General features: G+C 36.8%; 4 protein-coding genes across 8 annotated transcripts in view; 3 read left to right on the forward strand and 1 right to left on the reverse strand.

The window, feature by feature from the left end:
• The first annotated feature begins 142 nt into the window (after positions 1-142).
• On the forward strand, positions 143-3,119 carry LOC134648646 (small ribosomal subunit protein mS22). The gene is made up of 7 exons (XM_063503135.1): positions 143-327; positions 402-631; positions 726-850; positions 1,028-1,085; positions 1,603-1,811; positions 2,283-2,463; positions 2,871-3,119. The coding sequence occupies exons 1-7, from the start codon at positions 210-212 to the stop codon at positions 3,084-3,086; spliced, it is 1,137 nt and encodes a 378-aa protein (XP_063359205.1). The 5' UTR covers positions 143-209; the 3' UTR covers positions 3,087-3,119.
• Positions 3,120-3,877: 758 nt separating this feature from the next.
• LOC134649208 (MORN repeat-containing protein 3-like) lies at positions 3,878-6,360 on the forward strand. Its single transcript, XM_063503926.1, has 5 exons — positions 3,878-4,122; positions 4,696-4,759; positions 4,937-5,184; positions 5,609-5,796; positions 6,181-6,360. The coding sequence occupies exons 1-5, from the start codon at positions 3,978-3,980 to the stop codon at positions 6,289-6,291; spliced, it is 756 nt and encodes a 251-aa protein (XP_063359996.1). The 5' UTR covers positions 3,878-3,977; the 3' UTR covers positions 6,292-6,360.
• Positions 6,361-9,730: 3,370 nt separating this feature from the next.
• On the reverse strand, positions 9,731-18,831 carry LOC134648694 (calcium release-activated calcium channel protein 1). 4 transcript variants are annotated; one of them, XM_063503203.1, is made up of 4 exons: positions 18,622-18,831; positions 18,123-18,205; positions 12,741-12,890; positions 9,731-10,266 (listed from the first exon to the last, which is right to left on the reverse strand). In XM_063503203.1, the coding sequence occupies exons 3-4, from the start codon at positions 12,876-12,878 to the stop codon at positions 9,736-9,738; spliced, it is 669 nt and encodes a 222-aa protein (XP_063359273.1). In that variant the 5' UTR covers positions 12,879-12,890; positions 18,123-18,205; positions 18,622-18,831; the 3' UTR covers positions 9,731-9,735. The 4 variants fall into 4 exon arrangements, with proteins under 4 accessions (XP_063359273.1, XP_063359271.1, XP_063359272.1 ...); XM_063503201.1 differs by having other exon boundaries at positions 18,536-18,831; XM_063503202.1 differs by lacking the exon at positions 18,123-18,205.
• A 543-nt stretch (positions 18,832-19,374) lies between these two features.
• LOC134648683 (mitogen-activated protein kinase ERK-A) overlaps positions 19,375-20,675 on the forward strand; it is a 182,272-nt gene continuing 180,971 nt past the window's right edge. For both annotated transcript variants that reach the window (XM_063503187.1, XM_063503186.1), the window contains exon 1: positions 19,375-19,792. In XM_063503187.1, coding sequence (XP_063359257.1) covers positions 19,668-19,792 — 125 coding nt within the window. In that variant the 5' untranslated portion in view covers positions 19,375-19,667. The remainder of the gene's footprint in view (positions 19,793-20,675) is intronic.

The raw sequence follows: 20,675 nt of genomic DNA on the forward strand, positions 1-20,675 counted from the left end.
CAGCAACTAATCAAAAATGTTGCTAGTTTAAAATAATAGTTAGCCTGTTTTCTATTACAAACATAACAAATGGTCGCAGGTGAAACTTTTACCGATTCTTTTCTCCGTAGGTCATCCCTATTCAGAAACGTCAAATGATATCTCTAAATTAAAAAAAAAATACAAAAGTTAGGTTAGGATTGGGGTCTTACTGATTGTTTGTTATTAAAATGTCTATATTATTTAAGAAATTTGCACAATCTAGCGTTAAAAATGTGATTGTAAAGCACAGTGATGTTCAGTTCCTCATTTATTCAAGAAAATTAAGTTTCGTGCCATCGTTATACGGTAATAGATGTTAACCAACAATTACGTTAAAGTCTTATAAACTGCAATATCTAATATTATTTGCGTCTTTTTAGATGGTGATAAAGATCCTGCACCGAAGTTTTTCTCCCCTGACATTCAAGTTTTGCTGAAAAGGTTAACGAGGCCGGATTTGGCGAGGGTTTTCCGCAAAAGAACCAATAGTGCATTACCTGTGCTTCCTACTCCCAAATATAAATTCTTAACATCCGAGGAGTTAGAACAAGAGGTCGCCAAAGCAAATGAGAGAGCCGATCAACTTCTACAGATGCCTCCTGTTGTTAAGGTTCCCAAACATTTATGTTAGATTATAATTAATAAAATACTCCAAATTTTTTCTTATCTTACAGGTTGACATAATTATTATAAAATATTTTCAGATCCAACAACACATTCAAGATGTCCTGGCGGAGGACCCTGCTCTAATTGGCTATGACACGTCCAAATACATCTTCACCGATATCAGTTTTGGTGTGGCAAATGAACACAGAATTATTGTAGAGAGGTGAGTGTATAAAGGTTTTAGTTCAGAATAACGAATTTCAGTATTTGAGACAAACCTAGGGTTTTGAGCCTTTCTCAATTTATTTGGATTAATGCCTCGTGATTAACTGGCTAATAGATTTAGATATTTATTCTCATAAAATCTCATAATATTATATTAATATGTCACTACTTTCAGATTACCTGATGGCACTCTTCAAAGTTGTGACCATGACATCAGAAAGAGGCTAAATCAGGTATTAAGCAGTAATATTTCAAAAATATGTATTTGTAAGATATTTTATTTGTACCATTTCAATTTCATCACCTTGCATGACTGTACTCTTGGTGTACCAATGTAATGGATAAATGAATTTACCGATTTTTTTTGCAATTTTCGGTAAAGGTTCTGTGATACCTACACCAGCAATGGTTGTTAGTTAGCCTTTAATTCCATACTAAATAAACTAGGTTAGACATGTCAAAAAATTCTCTATACAATGTCCGTTACATGTGTTACTTCACTATTACGTCTCTAATCTAATATCAGCAATATTGAGGTTCTAGATGTACTACAAAGCTATTATTTACTAAACCTTTTTTTTCCAAAATCAAAAATCATAATCAAAATTTATTTATTTGTAGACATAGGTTAAATATATACACAATGATTTGTGGTTCACTATGTTTTGCTATTTGGCATTGTTTTGCATAAAATGAAGAAGAGATGGAGCATGCACTAATTATAATATCAAACGAAACCTTACCTTTCAGATATATTTCCCCATAAACGGACGCACAATACGGGAGCCCCTCATGTTCACGGATGAGGAGAAATTCAACAGCGTCCTGGACAGAGAGCAGTATGAATTCATCCTGGACCGAGCTAGCATTCAGTATGAGCCGGACGAGCCGTCTTACCAACGGGTCACCAGTCTTACCTACCAGCATGTTGATGCTAAGAGCAGATATGAGTTATTGAGGTGAGTTAATTTTTGAAAATAGTCGCTCTGAACAAACTTGTATCAAGAGAGGCAGATAACCTTAAACTAACAGCAGGCTCTAAATGGAGGAAAGTGGCCCATGACAGACTACAGCAAAAAGACCTGGAGGAGGCCTATAAGTTAAGAGATAAGTATGTAATCTTCTTTACATATGTAAACCATATGTTGTTATTATGTATTGTTTTCCAATATAGGTACCTATTCATAAATAATTACACTAACATTGGGATTTATTTTCTTACAAAAATACAATGAAACCCTTATTCTTGCCTATTATGGTCCATAAAATATAGTCTCTTGATAGATACCATGATCCTTATACTGAAATATCAAGTCTTTTGTATGGGGGTTTAAGTAAGGGATTATTTTCCCAACTGGAAAAAATTAACGAAAAAAATCCCTGTATTGACCAGTGGTAATAGCTGGGATAAATTCGTTCAATCGTTCCAGGTCGACTCGCCACTTTGGGCCACTAGTATTCTATCTGACCTGGCATCAAAGCGTAGACAGCCTCATGCTGGAGCTGCTGCAGACGGGCGAGGTGCGGGAGGCCGCGCTACTGGTCGCCACGAGACAGGCCGTACTTGGGGACGTTGCTGATGGACATCTGGCTACTGAACTTGTGCAACAGGTTTGTCCAAACTAGTGGTCTTTACTCTTTAAACCATTGACGTTTATCTCAGGACTGGCTTTACGGGCAATAAGAGTGGGGCATGAATGGGGCCAGTATAGTACAGCGGTGTGACACCGCTACAACGCGATTGGTTGACGAGTTCGCATCTCGCGCGCGATTGGTCGCAACTAGTTGCGTTAGACTGCACGATTGGCTCGAATTCGTGAGTGACACCGCTGAACTAGTGCCATCTTTAGTGCCGTAAGGCCTGTCCTGAGATATACGTTAATGCTTTAAAAGTCACGCCTATCGTGTGCGACATTGTAAACCCTGTCGGAATGCACGAAGGTTGATATTGGGCTGTAACAACATGCGTCAAATGACGTCTTTGGCTGTCAAGAGGTAAAATCGCCTCTCTATTTCAGATCCTGCCAACACCCGTCCAACTAACAAAACCAGATCGGCTCACAGAAGAAGACATCCGACTTGACAGCAATTGCGTCGATTGCGTCCAGAAGTACATCACCACCAACTCCTCAATGAAGAGCCAGCAAGAGCTGGCGCTGCAGGGATTCAGGGAGCACTACCAGCAACTGGTCGAGCTGAGTCGCGGAATTAAAGTGGCACACGGGAATGCCTGAATGTAGATGCGTAATAAATGTATAGTTAAGAAATGTTGGTTTTTATCAAACTTATTGAACGCCACGCAATATGTGCGGCGCGTCATCGTAAACCTTAGCAGATATTTTTTCTCTGTAGGCTACTAAAAATATAGGTAACCTTATATCGCCGCTATACTTACTCAACCTCGTATCTGCAACACTCATTTGATGACAAAAACACCCGTATTCCGAATGAAAGAAAAGCGACATTTCCATCAAATGATTGTTGCAGATTGAGGTTGAGTAAGTATAGCGACGGTATACTAAATTATCTCATGTTCCCCATTTTTATTTAGCAACCACGAGTTCGGGGAAAGACCATGTCATAAGAAGATAAAACGAAATATTTGAATAGAAACTTTAAACAACATTAGGTGTGTCGTGTACGAGTAGGTGCTCAGTAATCAGCCCTATTTTTTCCGCTATCCCGGATTGACGATATCGCGGATTTATTGGATTTATAATAGACATTATAAAATAATACTCCTTCCATTCACTTATATATTATTATACTCAGTTATACTCTTTGATTCTCTTCCAATTTGTAGCCTAGCATAGATAATCTAGTCTATAGTCCATAGTCTTAGCCGCCTTGAGTATGGAGTTGAGCTTGGAGGGAGTTGAGGCAAATACTGTTAATCGAATGTGACAAAAGGTGGTAAGAGAAAATGAAATGGACTTTCAACGCGGTGTATAAAGGTTGGTTTTAGCAAAAATTTAAAAAAATATGTATAGGTAGATTAGGTAAGGTAGGTACCTAATTATGTCATGTCTGAATATGTCATAAATTGTCATCAGCGGACGTAACTATTTTTAATTATATTAGTTGTTATTTTAATACTTATTTATGTTTTCAAACTCGATTTTATAATGCCGTTTTATAGGCACCCCCGTAACTTCGCCCCGCTTTCAATAGCCGCTGAAAAGAAGTCGATAAAAAACGGTTTACACCATAAAATATTTACGTCTAGACTGGATGTTTACAAAGGGGAATGGAAATCAGACCTAAAAGAAGGTAGGGTTAACAAGTGTAGGTACTGAGCCTAGGCGTGGACTACGCTACAACAAAGTTAGTGTATTAAGTTGCTGCAATTTCTCTGGATAAGTATTTACCTAACCTTAAATAGGAGATTGAGGCTGCTGAGGGCCAAATTAGCATCTCAAAGTGGTCAAGTGGATCACATCTAGCTGATGGTCATCAGTGGAGTTGGCCACGGTCGTACGTGTGTGGTCCGCGAAGTTATGTACGGAACAGTCGCCATCAGATATATATCGAAACGGCCAAGGTGCTCACAAATATCTGAACACGCCTCTATTGTCAAGGCGTTAGTGCGTGTTCAGATTTTGTGAACACCTTGGCCGCTGCGATATACCTATCTGATGGCGACTGAACGACCATTTTTTGACTTCATTAATTCAACAGCAATGTAGGGCCCATAACCTATTGCAAGTTCACGTTGAAATGATGTTCAGTTCCGTATATTTTGGCCTTTATCATTTACTTGGCCTATTTTTTTTATCGGAAACAAGACCCAGGGCTGAAGCCGTTGAAGGCAGTTTTAAGATTTAACTTAGTCCCATGTTGCAGGAAAAGGTTCTTTTTACACAATCACCGGAAAACTGTACGAAGGGGATTGGTATAAAGGATTCAGGTAACTAATAATTATTAAGCTCTTTTCTGCCTTAAAATATTAGCTTCAAACTATAAATCATTATACTTCTTACATGCACTTAAAGCAAAAAGTTACGAGAAGGTACGGTAGGTACGTGAAGGTACGGTAATACACAATTATTACTAAAATTCCAAAAATATATTTACAAACACCCAGGCACGGATTCGGCACACTCAGCCACCGCCTCGACAACGGCACATTCCGTCTCGACTACCGTGGCGACTGGGTCCGCGGCAAGCCGGAGGGAGTCGGCGTGTGGTACTACGAGAACGGAGACGTATACCTGGGCCATTGGAAGAGGGGGCACAGACACGGGTTCGGCAAGATGTGGTACGCCGACGGGACCTTTTACGTCGGGTATTGGAATACGAGCTTGAAAGAGGGGTTGGGCATGTTCGTTCAAAGTAAGTTTTAGTTAAGAATAACAAAAAACCGATGTGAGACAGCGAAGGTCATCAGAAACACTTGGCTCTGCTGATGATACGTACGTCTCGCTCGATCATTTAGACTGTCTTTATTGATTGCTCATGAACTAATCGCGCTTGAACAATTGAGTGAAATATCAGTGGTTTTAGTATTCATTGTAGACATTAGCCCTAGAAGTGTGTGTGTTGTTCTTATTGTCCAAACATACGTCACTCGTTCCGCACGCCAATGTTTTGGGAGGTATTACCTCTTCCAACATAAGGTTCACGAAGTCACGGTGCCTACAAGAAAACAAGACTAGCGTCTATCTATATATAAACAACAAATGAGCTAGTACGTTTTTTAATGTGTATCCAAATCTTTTGACATCCTACATGAGTTACAATGTATCTATTTAATCAGAAAATGGCAACCGCTACGAAGGGCATTGGGAGGGAAACATCAAGAGCGGTATCGGCCGGTTCTACCACTTGCACACGGGGCAGATGCAGGAAGGCTGCTGGGTGGACGATATCTGCGTCAAGTCTAGGATGTCCGACATTATCATACGGCAGTTCTGTGATATGCCCACGCCTTACCCCATCCCGCCTGTGAGTATGGTTTATCTTCAGCACATCAGACAAACGCAGGAAAATTTAAGACTTTGTCTAGTCTTGAGATACCCGAATCTAACATTATCCTACTTCAGTTTTGTGACATACCCATCCTACCTGTGAGTATGGCTTATTAACTCCACATCGGACAAATGCAGGTAGACTCTGGCTACGTTAACTTTACACAAACTTGGCAGTAAGAATGTTTAGGTAGGTACATATCCTTATAAACTCTACACGACGTAGAACTTGGCATGAAAATTCGACTTTTATTTCCTTTATTCCTAATATTGCATATTAAATCGAATAATCCGGCCAGTACATACTTACAGTTAAGTGCCAACAAATATTTTTCTTAAGATTTTTATTTCCTTCGCACAGGAACAACTAGTAAACCTCAGAAAAATCCTGGATGACAGCGAACTTTGGCTGAAAATGAAAATAGGAAATATTGACAAGAAACTACGCTACTGTATTGACCAAATGTGGTGATATATTGCTAAACCATAACAGATCGTTCGATTATAATTAAAGTGGTACACACTGCCATCTTGCACGGATGTTTTTTTTTAATGTTGTGACAATACACGACAAAAAGAACTTGATTGTATATACATAAATACCTATAGGTGGTAGGTTGCTATCATTGGGCAACGGCCGATTTCAAGTGTCTGTACCTACTGTATTGTGTTTTTTGCACTGCTTCGGTTTACACAATTTTTAAAGGTTTTCAAGTCTTAATAGTTCTTTTTGTCATGAACTGTCTCATTACACAGGTATGTCTTAACATTCCACGCTAGGATTAATATTAAATATTACTTACCTACTACGTAGACTCGTATCCAGTATTAGAGCAAACTGACATCAGAAGAGAGATTTTAGTAATAAAACTTCCGTGAGACAAAGATAAAATATTAAAACGGTCACTAAATATGACGATGTCGAAGATGGCTCCTTCTATCGCTCTATAACGAGCAGCTTCAACGACAGCAGGCGTTAGCGAAACGATGCAGACGTGTCAAGAAAGTGATCCATTTTAATATACCATTTCCTAGATAAGAGGGGTGTATTTTATGAGGCTACAGCGTTGTAGGTTGTTAGTATATCTAAATCTCATATTTCTTACTAATAAGCTACTTCCCCGTAAGTTAATAGAGTTTTCTCTTATTCTGGTATCATCTTGGGTCGTCCCATTCGTTTTTCGTCAAGCTCTTAAATTAGTCCTATTCTGTTTTCGTCACTCATTCTACATTCGTCACAATCGTCGGTGGCTTTCAATGTAGAATGAGTGACGAAAGCAGAATAGGACTAATTTAAGAACTTGACGAAAAACGAATGGGACGACCCAAGATGATACCCTTATTCTGGATACGAGTTAAGGTAAAATATAAAATTCAATATTATTTATTTATATAATGGACTTCAAAACTCTTATGCTAATATGTAATCTGCGTCAGATTTTAATTTAATATTTTTTTTGTGCCGTCCCGTTACGAGTATTGCGCGGCAACGCTACCACTGGGGGCCTAGCCAAGATGACAAACACTAAACGTGACTATTTCCTAAGTTTCGATTGGCGTTTTCAATCAACGATTATCATTTTGGCTAGCCCCCTGATATTCCCCCATTCGTGCGCAACACACGCCGCATTAGGTTCCGACAGTTCTCATCTGACGCAGATACATCGACAGATTCAACAAAATGTCATATTTATCATTATCACAGAGGACTTAAGTGTAAGGGCATTTCCATTTAAAGTTGTACCAATGTTTGTGTTAGAATTGGAAATTTTCATATCATTTCTGCTCAGAATCACGAGCTTTTTCCATTTTTACAGAAAAATAAGTGCCCCCAAAATGTTTGTACCGTTTGGTTACGGTTTTCAATACAACCTTCTAAGACCGTTACAAAACTACAAAAACCGAAAGAGCTCGTGATTATGAGTGGAAATAATATAAAAATCCCAAAATCTAAAATGCAATTTTACATAGGTACAACTAAATAGAAATTCCCAAAACCCAATTATTGGGTCAAATTTAACATTTACATTTAATTTATTGCCGTCCATAATCTATCGTCAACTTACTGACAATTTACTCCAATTCAAAAGAGCTGAATATTACTCAGTCACAATAAATATATTTTTTTAGTTATTAGCGATTTTAGCCTTTATTCCATTAAGTTACGGTTGGTTATAGAACGCGCATTAAACGAAACTTTATCAGCCTATTCTGGGGAGACCAGAGCTGATAGTTAGTTTTATACGATAATTTTATTTTTGTATGTTAATATTGTAAATAAACTACATTTTAAGATACATTGAAGCTAACTGAAACGTATTCGAAGTTATAAACAACATAACTCATTCCAAGGAAATATTGACGTACCTAATTGGAACTCAAAAAATAAGGAATCAATACTTCGCATCTTTTGGTTACTTATGAACGATTTTTTTTTACTATGTTAACATTAAATGAACATCGATTTAAAAAAAAAATAGGTACTGAAGTTAGCCTACTGAAGTTTTGGGTCTTTGCATATTTTAGATCGACATCTACTCCAGATAACTTATAACCAAACAAACTCAAAAGAAATTAACTTTTGAAAAACGTTATAAATTGTATTTTTCGTTATAATACTTAATAATAAAAAATTATAATGTCATGTTAACAAATAAATCAATTAATATTATAATAACTAAAAAACAACCAGCAGTACCCTGTTTAATTTAATCAAAATACAAATTACTCTTCCGTGATGGATTTTGTTCGCTTTAATTGCATTTTTTAGCTCTATTATTTCTAGGCATTACTGATTTTAACTTGGGATTTACAAGTTTCGAAATTAGCACGTAAAGACTTAAACAAATGAAGTCGGTTAAATATATAGAAGACGACATTATTGCTAGTTATTATTGTGAACAATATGTAATAACAATAACTTTCTGACTGACCAATTGACCATTGCAGGAACAAAATAAAAATGTATGTAAATTTCTAAATTAATTCATAAACTTATATAACTGTCGAAAGGATGTTTTTGCAATTGATAAATTTTTGCCAAGGCCGTTAGTTGGTAGACAGGATTATTCTTTAAATAACACGTTGGTTAGAAATAAAATCTACACTATTTCACATTTTGACAAAGGATAAGTTCGGCCATTCTTCAAACCTATATTTAATAGTTTGTATTATATCCGATATTAGGGATATGATATGATCAACGTTTCTAAAGAAGGTATGTGTAAAAAAACAATATCGTAAACATAATAAAGGTAATTTTTATAGGAATAGGAATTTTTATAGGAATATTTTTTATAGGAAACTTTATCAATTCGAGATTCGAAAACTATGTCATGCTCGTCGCATATTATTCAAAAAATACAATTTACTTATTACAAGACGTTTTATGCTGTATTTATAAGCATTATTTTTTGAGCAAGTTTTTAGTAACACATACTTTATTTTCTTGACTTTAAGATAAAATACCGCCTGTTCTTTCCGCAGGCAGTTAAACTTTCAAACTACATATACCGTAGTGTATTATTTTTGTAAGGTAAATCTTATTAATTACTATTAAGTTTGACATTATTCTATTACGTTCAACGCTCACGGCCCAACCTAATATACCCCTTAAGTAAGCATAATATTGCAAAATTGGCATTTATATAAGTACACTTTTAATATACAGATCAATAAGTACTTTCCTACAATCTACGCGTTAACAATAAAAACGTGGGTATATTTAAGTCAAAAAGGTAAATAACATCCCAAAACCGGACACTGGAAAGGTAAAGGCTCAACCTCCTTATTCATAAAACTTTACCAGCCTCAGTTAGTTAATTTATGTTTTATCCCTTTCTTACAAATACATAAGTCAGAATGATGGATAAAGACAAACGATTAGTAGCTAATTGAGGCTCGTAGCCATAAGTCTTCAAACGACTCTGCCCTGGTCGAGTAATGTGAGATTATTCATCCTACCATCATGGTCGCCCATTTCAATTTGTTCCTTAAGTAGTTCCAGCTCTTTAATGCCAGTAACAGTAACTTCGTACTTATGTGTTGCTAACGACATGTAGAAATGTATGGCGAACGCTAGGAACACAATCATGACTGGTATAAGTACAACGCAAGCGGACCAGGCGGCGGTCTCGCTCAAATCGTAAAATTTCACCCAACAGAGAATAGCTATTTCCACTAGGAACAGAATTAGTCCGAGTAGTGTCGAAAACGCCCAAGCGATTTCGATGTACCAGTGCAGTCTTTCATGGGGCGATTCGTGTACCAGAGATATGCTGTGTAGATTCCCCACTGCTTCTATGTTGGGTAGGATGCATGTGCTGATCATGAGGGCCAGCATGTGTACAGCTACGAGTAGAGTGGTGCAAACTGTGAACGCGACCAGCATCTCCTTGGGCACTTTGCTGGTTTGGTCTGTGTTCAGTTGCACTTCCACCATAGCTACCTGTGAACCAATGTGAAATCAACGCTTGTGTTGTAAACATTGTTATCGCCGTTTGTAAATGTAGGTCGCATTCGTGGTTCGCTCTATTTACGCGCATACAATATGTGATACGGTTTGTTTTCATGTTCTCGTGATAATAAGTTAAAAAGTAACAGTTAATGGAGACACAAACGTGATATCTACTTATAGGTACGTTGACTATGTAGACTTTGTGGATTTCATAATACCTAATCAATGGTTTAATTAAATAATTTGAGAATATATATACCTACACAAAAATATACAGAATGGTTAAACAAACTTTTGTTAAAAACTAAAAACCAGTATTTACGTAAATAGCTATCTTTTTTCGAAGTACATAATGCTTTGCCGCTCAGACATGCATAATATGATGCATAAACAACAAAATACATCTACGCCTCAGAAAAGGAGCACCGCTAATTACCCACAATAGTCACGATTCTAATAATATTCACTACATGCTTTGTATTTAAGTGTAGCTATTAGGTACATTTATATCCTTCGAGTCACATTTCCCTCTACTGATGTGCCGTCGCCATGTTTCCAAAATTGCGATATTTCCATATGGAATAAAATCGGAAATTTCTCATACTTTTGCAATTTGCATGGGGATCGAAATCTTCCATTTCCAAAACGAAAGTTTTCTTTGTTCCCGGCGTAATTTCCTGAGATTTCCGAGAACTTTTCAAACTTTTTAGAAACCTTCCGCAACTTGGACCTACCACCAAAAACCTATCACTCTTGCCCATTGGAATAATATCAAGAATAAAGAATTGGAACAATAGAGGCAGATAACGAAATTTCCCGGTCGACCCTATGTAGGTACTTCCGTCCCAAACACATGGCATTTGCGGTTAAAAGTATGTGGAAAGGACAATAACAAGTCTACCTTAAAATCTAACAATAACACTAATACGTATTAGTCATCATCAAGAATCGTTATGTCCGAACAATTCTATTGTTTCAATTGTCGTCGGAAGTGTCGGAACTAAGGACGAGGGTTTCTCAGGCTATATTATGTCATTAATGTCATATATAGCTACATAATTATATTGCTTACATATTATTACATTGCCAACTTTACCGACATGTGCTCATAAAAACATATAATACGTATAAGTTGTTTGTTGTAATACTTGTCATATCAAATAAATGGGATTTTAACTTCGTTTGTTTGCTTGCTGTAGGTAAATGTGAAGAACATCTGCTTAACTATACCTACTTTGTTTTTAACGTACATAGATATTATGCATTAGAAAAAATGAAATCATCCTAATAAATCTGTTAGGGCGGGTTGCACCATGCCCATTTGATGTGCTGATCATGGCTAAAAATGGCGCTAACGAACGCTAACTGCATATATATTTGGGTTGCACCACGCCTAAAGTCTGTTAAAAAGTTACGCTGGCCTTAACCGATCGTAGACCACTGGTTAACGATTTGATCGCCTGATAAAAATGGCGGCACTTTATTGAACTTGTCCGTATTTCATGAATTTATGTTTGATTTTTAAAAAATTGGTAGGATTGCGATCATAATACGGCAACACGATTAGCAATCAGTTATTTTAGCGTTCCGTTATTTTATAGTTGGTGCAACGCATTTTATTTAGCAATCGTTAAGACCCCCACGTCAACGTTAAAATTTAGCAAACTGTGCCTACGTTAGCAGGTGGTTTGGTGCAACCCGCCCTTAGTGAATGCTGCGGTCACATTGAGCAAACAAAGGAAGACCAACGATAGAGAAGTTACCATTTTGTCTGATAGAGCGAGATACGTGGCTTTCGTTTATTGTTTCTCTGGCTCGGTGTGTAAACACATAGGTACACATGTACGTTTAATGCCCCCTGTAGTTATACGAGATTTCAAAGTAACTTTAAAATGTCAGGAATTTATAGCCTCCCTTAACAGATACAGATCGTTACGAACCATTGACATCAATGTGGTGAGTTAAGTTGAAAAACATGAGAATGCTCATATTTTCTAATCAAAAGGAACGTGTGAAATTTGATATTCCATAGCTTATGCAGTAAAGTGCGTCAGACTCGGAGGTGGGGGCCAATATTTGTGTTTTACACGTTTGTTTTGGTCTCGATTGCTTTTTAAATCTATTAATTGTGTAAAGGTATTCGTAGTAGGTAGCCAGATGGTAGAAATTGCCACTTAATAGGTAGATCACTGGACCACAAAGTTTTTATATAGTTACGCGCAAATTTAAGAACACTAGTTACATGATACAGTGCAATGGCCGTTGTTTATCGGGACTTCAAGCTTACCATAGTAGGCCAGAGAGCAGTGCCAAAGTCTTATTCGAGGCTTTCAATTTCGCGCGACTGCAGTTTCCGCCATGACAGGTAAGCGGGCGTGTGGAGCCCTGCATCCGACTGATTATTATAGACTTATCGTCAGAAATGCACGCAGTATAGTGCCTTTGTTAAATTTGGTCTAACTTACCATAGCGAATCCAGAGAGCAGCGCCGAAGTTTTACTGGAAGCCTTCAGCTTCGCGCGACTCAGCTGCAATTTCCGCCATGACAGGTACGCAGGTGTGTGGAGCCCTGCGTCCGACTGGATTGGCGCCTCGCCCGACATCACGCACGAGTGCTGCAAGCGAAACACGATCTTGAATTAAAGCGAAATTGGGGTAAAACTGTACGAGACCCCGACACCTTTAGAAGCTGGTTTTGCGTGAACGCGTAACATGCGAAAAAAACATAGGAGCCATGAGGTGATAAACAATATTCTGTTTTGAAGGAGGTGCTGTAGTGAAACATTTCAGTGTAATTTACAATTCCCGAAAATTTGGCTTGAACATAGGGTATCGTCTTGGGTCGTCCCATTCGTTTTTCGTCAAGTTCTTAAATTAGTCCTATTCTGCTTGCGTCACCCATTCTACATTGAAAGCCACCGACGATTGTGACGAATGTAGAATGGGTGACGAAAGCAGAATAGGACTAATTTAAGAACTTGACGAAAAACGAATGGGACGACCCAAGACGATACCGAACATAGTTAGTTACACCTTTGTTACCACATCACATCACAACATTAGGTTTAAGTTAGTCACAAAATAAACTACATACACGTTTCCCTGCGAATGTATGTTACACAACGAAATAATGTGATATAACTTTTTATCAAGTTCATTATATCTATTTATCCTAGTGCTATTGCATATATTTAGTAACGTAGTTGTTATCGTAGCTACCTTGCAACAACTTCAACTGATTTATTTTTATGTTCTCGTACGAACATCGATGTTTAAACACTATAACGCATCTGAATTTAATATAGGTACATCTTTAACACTTTCAGTGCCGAAAACCCGACTAATTATCGGGTCTTTTTATGATTTCGTTCCCAGGCCGAACGACCCGATAGTCGGGATCGTGGTACTACACCTTTATATGAAGAATTTTTTGTGGCCTGGCGCGGATATCTTGTTTGGCTGGGTGGCAATGAATGTGTTAATATAGGTATAGGTACGTACAGTCAGCATCAATAGTAGTAGTAGCGGGTGACAACAAGCCAACAGTATCTAATAGCAGGGATGTTGCGAACATCCGCATCCGCATCCGCAACCGCGGAACTTCCGCATTATTTTCAACATCCGCATCTGCATCCGCATCCGCATAAAATCGATGCGGAGCTTATGCGGATGCGGATGTCGAACAAGTCGGTACAGGAACGTCTTAGCGGCGGCGTAAGTGCTAGGTAATTTCGTCATTATCTATATCGAAATCGTCTAGATCCAGAAAAGTCGGCCAAGTTACTGTTTACTAAATATAACGCACCTATATTCTTGCTCAAATACTAAACGTTTCGTTTTTTTTTAATAAAAAAATACTAAAAATGTAGTATTTGACGTTTCCTAAGTACCTAATCTTGACATCCGCATCCGCATCCGCGGATGTGAGCCTTTAAATATCCGCATCCGCATCCGCATCCGCGGATGTCAAAAAATCTGCATCCGCAACATCCCTAGCACCCTGGAATACTTTTCCAAATAGAGATATGTCTCTACAGTTGGCGTTCTAAAGTACAAATATCTGAACAAGCCTTTATGACCTTTATGTACAGACATTTTTGAGCACCTCGGCCGCTCCGATATATCTGATGGCGACAGTCTAATTGTTCTACATACGGAGACAATAGCTCTTTTTGATAAGATGTAACAAGATGGTCAACATACTATTGATATTGAAGCGTAGTCTGATCCGCTACTTTTGATGCTGCCTATACCAACGTATATTTAGTTTATTTTAAGACTAACTATTTATAACATATACCCACATATGATACCCAGCAACACAATGCGTAACCACATGTGTGCACATGCCATTCACAATTTGCCTGAGCATGCAGGCCTTGCCTCGCATGAAGAAACAATCATGCATGAACTGAATATCATGGGTGACATTGTGCCATCATAGCTAACCATGGTATAATAATATACTCCGCCTGGTACTCTCTTCCGAGATTCGCGAATGACCTAACTGTCACTTGCCTACGTCATCATGCTGTTTACAGGTTCTCAAACTTTAAAATGTGGGAGAATTTTAACCAACGGTGAAAATTATTTTAACGGCATTAATTTTAAGTTATTCATGTAGAAACATAGTAAAATAAAACAAATCTATACTGCCCTTTTCACCCCTACTCTTACAGTTCCGAATAGAATAGCCAACCATTTTCGTAACAAAACATTAATTACCAAGCTTACGACGTGAAAAGTTTGGAAAACACTGCGACTGCTGACACTGAGCGAGAAGGAAATAACAATTAACACGCGTTCGACAAGGATGACGGTCAGGGACAAAATGGCGGATTGTCAAATGTGACAGCGCTATCCTGTGTTGCCAGTAGTGTAAACAGAATTACCCGAACGTCTGAAATTTCTTTCGTGAATCGGAAGATATTGCTAACGAATAATTAAAAATGACGTGTTATTGTAAAATTTAAGATAAAATACAAATAAATGAAAATTATAAAATTATAAAGAAATATTTTAACTTATTAACCATAGATATAATGTACCCATGTAACATGTTATGTTGAAATAAAGTGGCAATGTTATTGTGACGTAGGCAAGTGACACTCTGGGAAGAGAAGACCATGTTTTATTAGACCATGTAGCTAACCAAAAATTATCCTTAATGTAAGTACATTAGGTTGATATTGAAATGAGACAGTGAGTATATGGAACATGATATCATCTTTGTTATTTAGAGATAGATGAGTGCTCAGATGAAAAGTCAATAACCTGTCAATTAGACGTACTTGCAGGGTTGCCAAAAGAATCTCATTCTACTCAAGAGCAATGGGAATTGGTCACGTTGTATGCAAATGTCCATAGAAAGTGACCCAATTGATTGCTCTTCTAGGCATATTATAACAACTCAGTAGTGACATACATGTAGATAGGTAAAATAATAAAATCATCTCAACTGCAACTCTTGCAATCAGGTACTAATTATAATTAACTAAGTATATATTTTTCGGTCACCAAAATTTATAGGCATAGGGATGTCATGTCACTAAACTACCTATATAATTTCATCATAATATTTTTATTGTTTGTACTTATAAGAAGTTTCATAATTTTTGGTTATTTGATTCTGTTGCACATTTAATTATAAGTATGTAAGTCATACTCTAGTGTAGTAATAATATCTGGGAGACATAAAACAGAAAACATATTAAAACTCAAAAATGCGCGTTTTCCCAGAGATAGGTAAGACCTAGCTAGATCTTTACTAATACTTTAATAGAAATGCAACAACTTACAACAAATACATTCAAATCGAACAAATTTGAATTTATTTGTTTAAACCCAATTTTATACTAATCCACACTTGCTCATGTTTATACTTATATGTTTGTATATACAGATGTGGCCCATTTTTAATTTTTACCCACATGGCAGCAACAGACGGACATAATTTCCTAAATATATGTATTGCAACTCTTTCGATACCATAAGCATTGACTTATATATTACTCCGTAAAGACGGGCCGTATGTGCACTAAAAACAGGGCTTGAAAATTGGTGCGCAAATGGAGTTTGTGCACATAAATTTCATTGGTGCGCATGTTGGCCAGGCGTTATACGAACCGCCCTATCTCTACTTTTGAAATCTTTGACCATAGAACCACCCAAACCCAACAGTCTTAAATCTCCTATTTTCCAAAAATAAAAATAAATAAAAATAAAAGGCCATATAATATAACAACACAGACACACCAAAGAAAGTGAAAGTGTTTTTGTTAGTTGTTGCCACAAAGATTGACTATTCTGAATAATCATTATATAAATTGGCTAATTAGTTGAAAGTCATAGTGATTATTACCTGCATAATAATATCTAAGTGCTGCAGAATCCTCTATCCGCCCACAGGCCTATAAAAAGTCTCCCGTTCCATTCTAATTTGAATCTTTATTTTGACAAATCAAAATTGCATTTGTCTTGGCAAGTTTTGATGTCTGGGTGGCTAGGCTAGAGCATGCTGTATTGTGATGAATGTTAGAATTGGAAAATGTTGAGTAATTAGTAAGTTGTAAACAATATTCATAAGTGCTTGTTGCTAGGCCTACATGAATAAAGTATATTTTGAGTTTGAGTTTATTATAGATTTATTTGATTAAATCCTAAATAGACCAAAATATTATTTAAATTTTGAATGTATTTAAAACTATTGCATGTTCCTGCCATTCATATTCTTAGTTCTTACTTTAGAAACACATAATTCCGTCTATATTCCCACTATATTTTAACAAAAGTTTTATATGCCCTAAACAATAATTGTACTCATTAATTCCCAATTAATCAGTATTGATAATCACAACACATCAATTAATAAGCAATCAAATCTATCCAATACAAAATATCATCATTCATAACATATTGATTAGCCACAACACAAGTTATTACCGACAATTCAAGTTAATTGAAACAAAAAGCGAGAAGCATAGCCAATTAAATAGCAACAAATCTTGTTTTCAATTTTAAATATTACATATAAAAAAGCACTATGGTGTTAAACCGGTTTTGGCACCACTTTTGTGACTTAATATAACTTCTAAGAACCAATGGTTGTATGTACTGCTATGTATGGGTAGGGAACACTGGGTTATGTTATTAATTTATAATGAAGATACAGCTAACATAACAGTTGCCCAATGCGATAGTGTAGCAAATATTATCCTTTCCCTTGCTTATGTAAAGGTACACTTCTACCCATAGAGGGGTATTTTGAGAAATATTATCCTAGATGCATAAATACAATTAGTTCTAAGAAATATAATATAATACAAACAAAGTGACTAGAATGAAGTCATTCTAAGAACAACTACTGTGGAAACAGTTACCGTGGAATTATGTCAAAGTGACTTTATAAATCATGTATTAAATAGGTACCTGAATACTTGTCAATTTGACATGGTACTATAGAGGTCCAGTGTTCCATTTTGCTGAGTTGTGGCTAGTAAATACATCCATTTGATTCATATCTTGTGAGTTATCTATTTGTGTCATTCTTATACCAAAGGTAGAGGTAAAATTGTTGTTTATAAATAATAATAAAGTACCTTACCCTACCTTACCTTTGCCATAAAAAGTCATATTTCACAACATTTCTGTGGCCCTAGTGAAAAAGGGTACAAGCGCAGTGTAAAAGGGCGTAAGTCCCACATAACACTTATGCCCTTTTACACCTTAGCTACGTGAGACTTACCTATCTTGTACCCTTTTTCACTAAGGCCACAGATTTACACCAGGATGACACTACACTACAGGACCCAAGCAACCCTTTCCGAAAAAACAAACAGTTAACTCACTCTTTATTAAAGAAGGACTAGTAGCAGCCTCCGTGTAGTACAAAACCAAATTTTAAGGCTTTGCAAATCTCACATCAATTTCACTATGAAAAAAATAAAATAATAATTAAACCATGCTACTTGTGCTCTTTTATAACTTTTAGGGTGCTTTATTTAATCTACTACTTTGAATATAAATATTTTATTATCTGTCCCAACAACCTAACTGAAATGTGGGAACTAAAATTGCCACATAAGAGGACTTCCTGTGCTGATAAAAAAAACTTGTGACACAACTACACAACAGAGAACCACGCAAGAGACTGCATAATAATACGTGATACGTGTAATCGTGCGAGCCTGCTTGTAAACACTGCGTTTAGCGTAGCACGGCTCTGTGAGCGGCGTAAAAAACATGCTGAGAAACATCATACCTTGCTCATTTTTGGGCACCAGTTACTATACTGAGAGTAACGATTTGGTGGGCCTGGGACCGTACTGCCTGACCAAACCGACATACCTAAACAATTGCACAGTCCTTCGAAACGATGAGACGAGGTCACTTTTGCAGTGTTATAATGTTATCTATCAATCCATGGCCCGCGTCAGGTATTTCACAAACAATTTTAAGTTCCTTAAAAAAGAGGATTACGTTACGATATTGAAACTAATTTAATAATATTAGCATTTCTTAATTGAACAATTAAAATGCGAGTATTGGCTCGTGATACACGTACCGTACATGTCAAACAAATGTCAAGCAAGAGATGTTTTTTTTAACTCAGTGGATCAGTCAGGCGTCAAGAAGATAATTTATTATAGAATAATTTTCTAGTAAAATGTTCATAATTATGATATTTCATTTGAACCTTCTTTAAATAACATAATACCCATTAAATGGCAGTATTACCTGAGTTTATCGATGGTTTATCACTTTGTTGAAAGATTTATGAATTTTGGAGGAAAAATCTGATAAGTTTAACTATTTCGAAAAACTTCTTAAAACTGTCAGAAACATTTTTGTATGCTGGCAATAGTGACAATTATACAAGGTTTATGATGAAAGTAATATTTTTATTTCAAGATAAACATAATTTAATTTATGTAATATTCAATTCAAACACATTTATTCAAAGTCAAATTGCATTGCCCCATGTTTATTTGTATAATAAAGAAAAACCGGTATCAAAGGCACGCGTAGAGTTGCACATCACTCGGGAATAAAAGGAAACGATAAATTACAATTAGCATAAGTGTGAAAGAGATGCTGTTATGTGTGTATTCATTTGTGGAGCGGTAACGGTACGTGCGGGAGTGTCCATGAAGTCTTGCAAACGAGAATGATAAGCGAGTGACTGTGACAAGTGTACGGTTTGGTCGGGTAGTGGATAATGTAGGTCGGATACGGTTTGTTTTGGTTAATTATTAGGTGTTTGATGTAAATTAAAACGCCGAGACTTGATCAGTGTGTGGCCTCATTTACGGATGCTGAAGTTGGAAGAAGTGAGCGTGTGAGGTACTTTAAAGTAAACAGTTTGTGTTCCCGCTCACTGAAAGTGCACCGTGATGGCTGAAGGAGGAGCAACGAGCACCAACCCCAACGCGGAGATCGTGCGGGGCCAGGTCTTCGAAGTGGGGCCCCGCTACGTGAACCTGCAGTACATTGGCGAAGGCGCCTACGGGATGGTTGTGTAAGTATCCACTACAACCGCATTGTTTGGTATAGCTGACCATAATCTACATAAAATGCAACCTTTTTAGAGGCAATTACATTGACGAAAACTTAGTACAGATATTCTGAACATTCCATAAAAATGTAAAAACATTAGGTGTATTATCTCATTCAGATATGACATCATTGTGATAAAATGATGATGCAGGCTTGAATTAGGCAAGGTAGCATGCTATACCACATTTTGTTCTACATAATATATGTCAAGCTTGAGTAACTAGTTATAAAAGGTAAGTGCCTTGTTTTTCCTCATTGGCTATATAATTAGGTTTATTAATTGTGCTTCAGTTGCCTTATCTGTACACTTGTTAGTTTAATATGAACATTGGTTGCTTCATAATTAGCGCCTGTTAGGTTTATCTAAAATTGTTAATGTGCGTTTCATCAATTACTTGACTAAAGAAACTGTAAAAAAAGTTTTAGTATAGAACATTCAACAAGCATATTTGTATATCATGTAATCCTTCATGAATTTCATGATAATATACAAAAATGCTTGTTGAATTTTCTATCTTTCATTTTTTTTTTTTTTTTTTTTTTTTTTTTTGGGATCACGGGCCTATAAATCCCGGTCTTTTGATAGGCTTGCGTGGGGATATAGATCCAACACGTAGAGGCCCTTTGGAGAGCTTTAATGTCATGTAGAACGCCTGCTGGGACCCGTTTACAGGTGCAACAATAGACACCCATGAACCGGTCTCAGCAGGCATTGGGACTATTGTAGAAAAAAAGTGAACAGAATACCGGTCTATGGATTGAAGTTTGGGTGGACTATGAGACTGGGCTATTGCAAAGACGTACGGACACGTGATTTAATAATTTCATTAGACCAATAAAAAATG

This window comes from Cydia amplana, chromosome 6 (genome assembly GCF_948474715.1).
Source record: "Cydia amplana chromosome 6, ilCydAmpl1.1, whole genome shotgun sequence".
NCBI classification, from domain to species: Eukaryota; Metazoa; Arthropoda; class Insecta; order Lepidoptera; family Tortricidae; genus Cydia; species Cydia amplana.

Bases quoted from the DNA above. Each gene is read 5' to 3' on its own strand.
- LOC134648646 (XM_063503135.1), top strand. From the start codon at position 210: ATGTCTATATTATTTAAGAAATTTGCACAATCTAGCGTTAAAAATGTG. The intron at 632-725 runs GTTCCCAAACAT...AAATATTTTCAG, and splicing joins AGATGCCTCCTGTTGTTAAG to ATCCAACAACACATTCAAGA. The intron at 2,464-2,870 runs GTTTGTCCAAAC...TCTCTATTTCAG, and splicing joins CTACTGAACTTGTGCAACAG to ATCCTGCCAACACCCGTCCA.
- LOC134649208 (XM_063503926.1), top strand. From the start codon at position 3,978: ATGCCGTTTTATAGGCACCCCCGTAACTTCGCCCCGCTTTCAATAGCC. The intron at 4,123-4,695 runs GTAGGGTTAACA...CCCATGTTGCAG, and splicing joins GAAATCAGACCTAAAAGAAG to GAAAAGGTTCTTTTTACACA. The intron at 5,185-5,608 runs GTAAGTTTTAGT...CTATTTAATCAG, and splicing joins GTTGGGCATGTTCGTTCAAA to AAAATGGCAACCGCTACGAA.
- LOC134648694 (XM_063503200.1), bottom strand. From the start codon at position 18,619: ATGTCGGTTTGGTCAGGCAGTACGGTCCCAGGCCCACCAAATCGTTAC. The intron at 12,891-18,535 runs GTATGATGTTTC...TTTCGCTTGCAG, and splicing joins GGTGCCCAAAAATGAGCAAG to CACTCGTGCGTGATGTCGGG. The intron at 10,267-12,740 runs GTAAGTTAGACC...ATTGGTTCACAG, and splicing joins TGCTCTCTGGATTCGCTATG to GTAGCTATGGTGGAAGTGCA.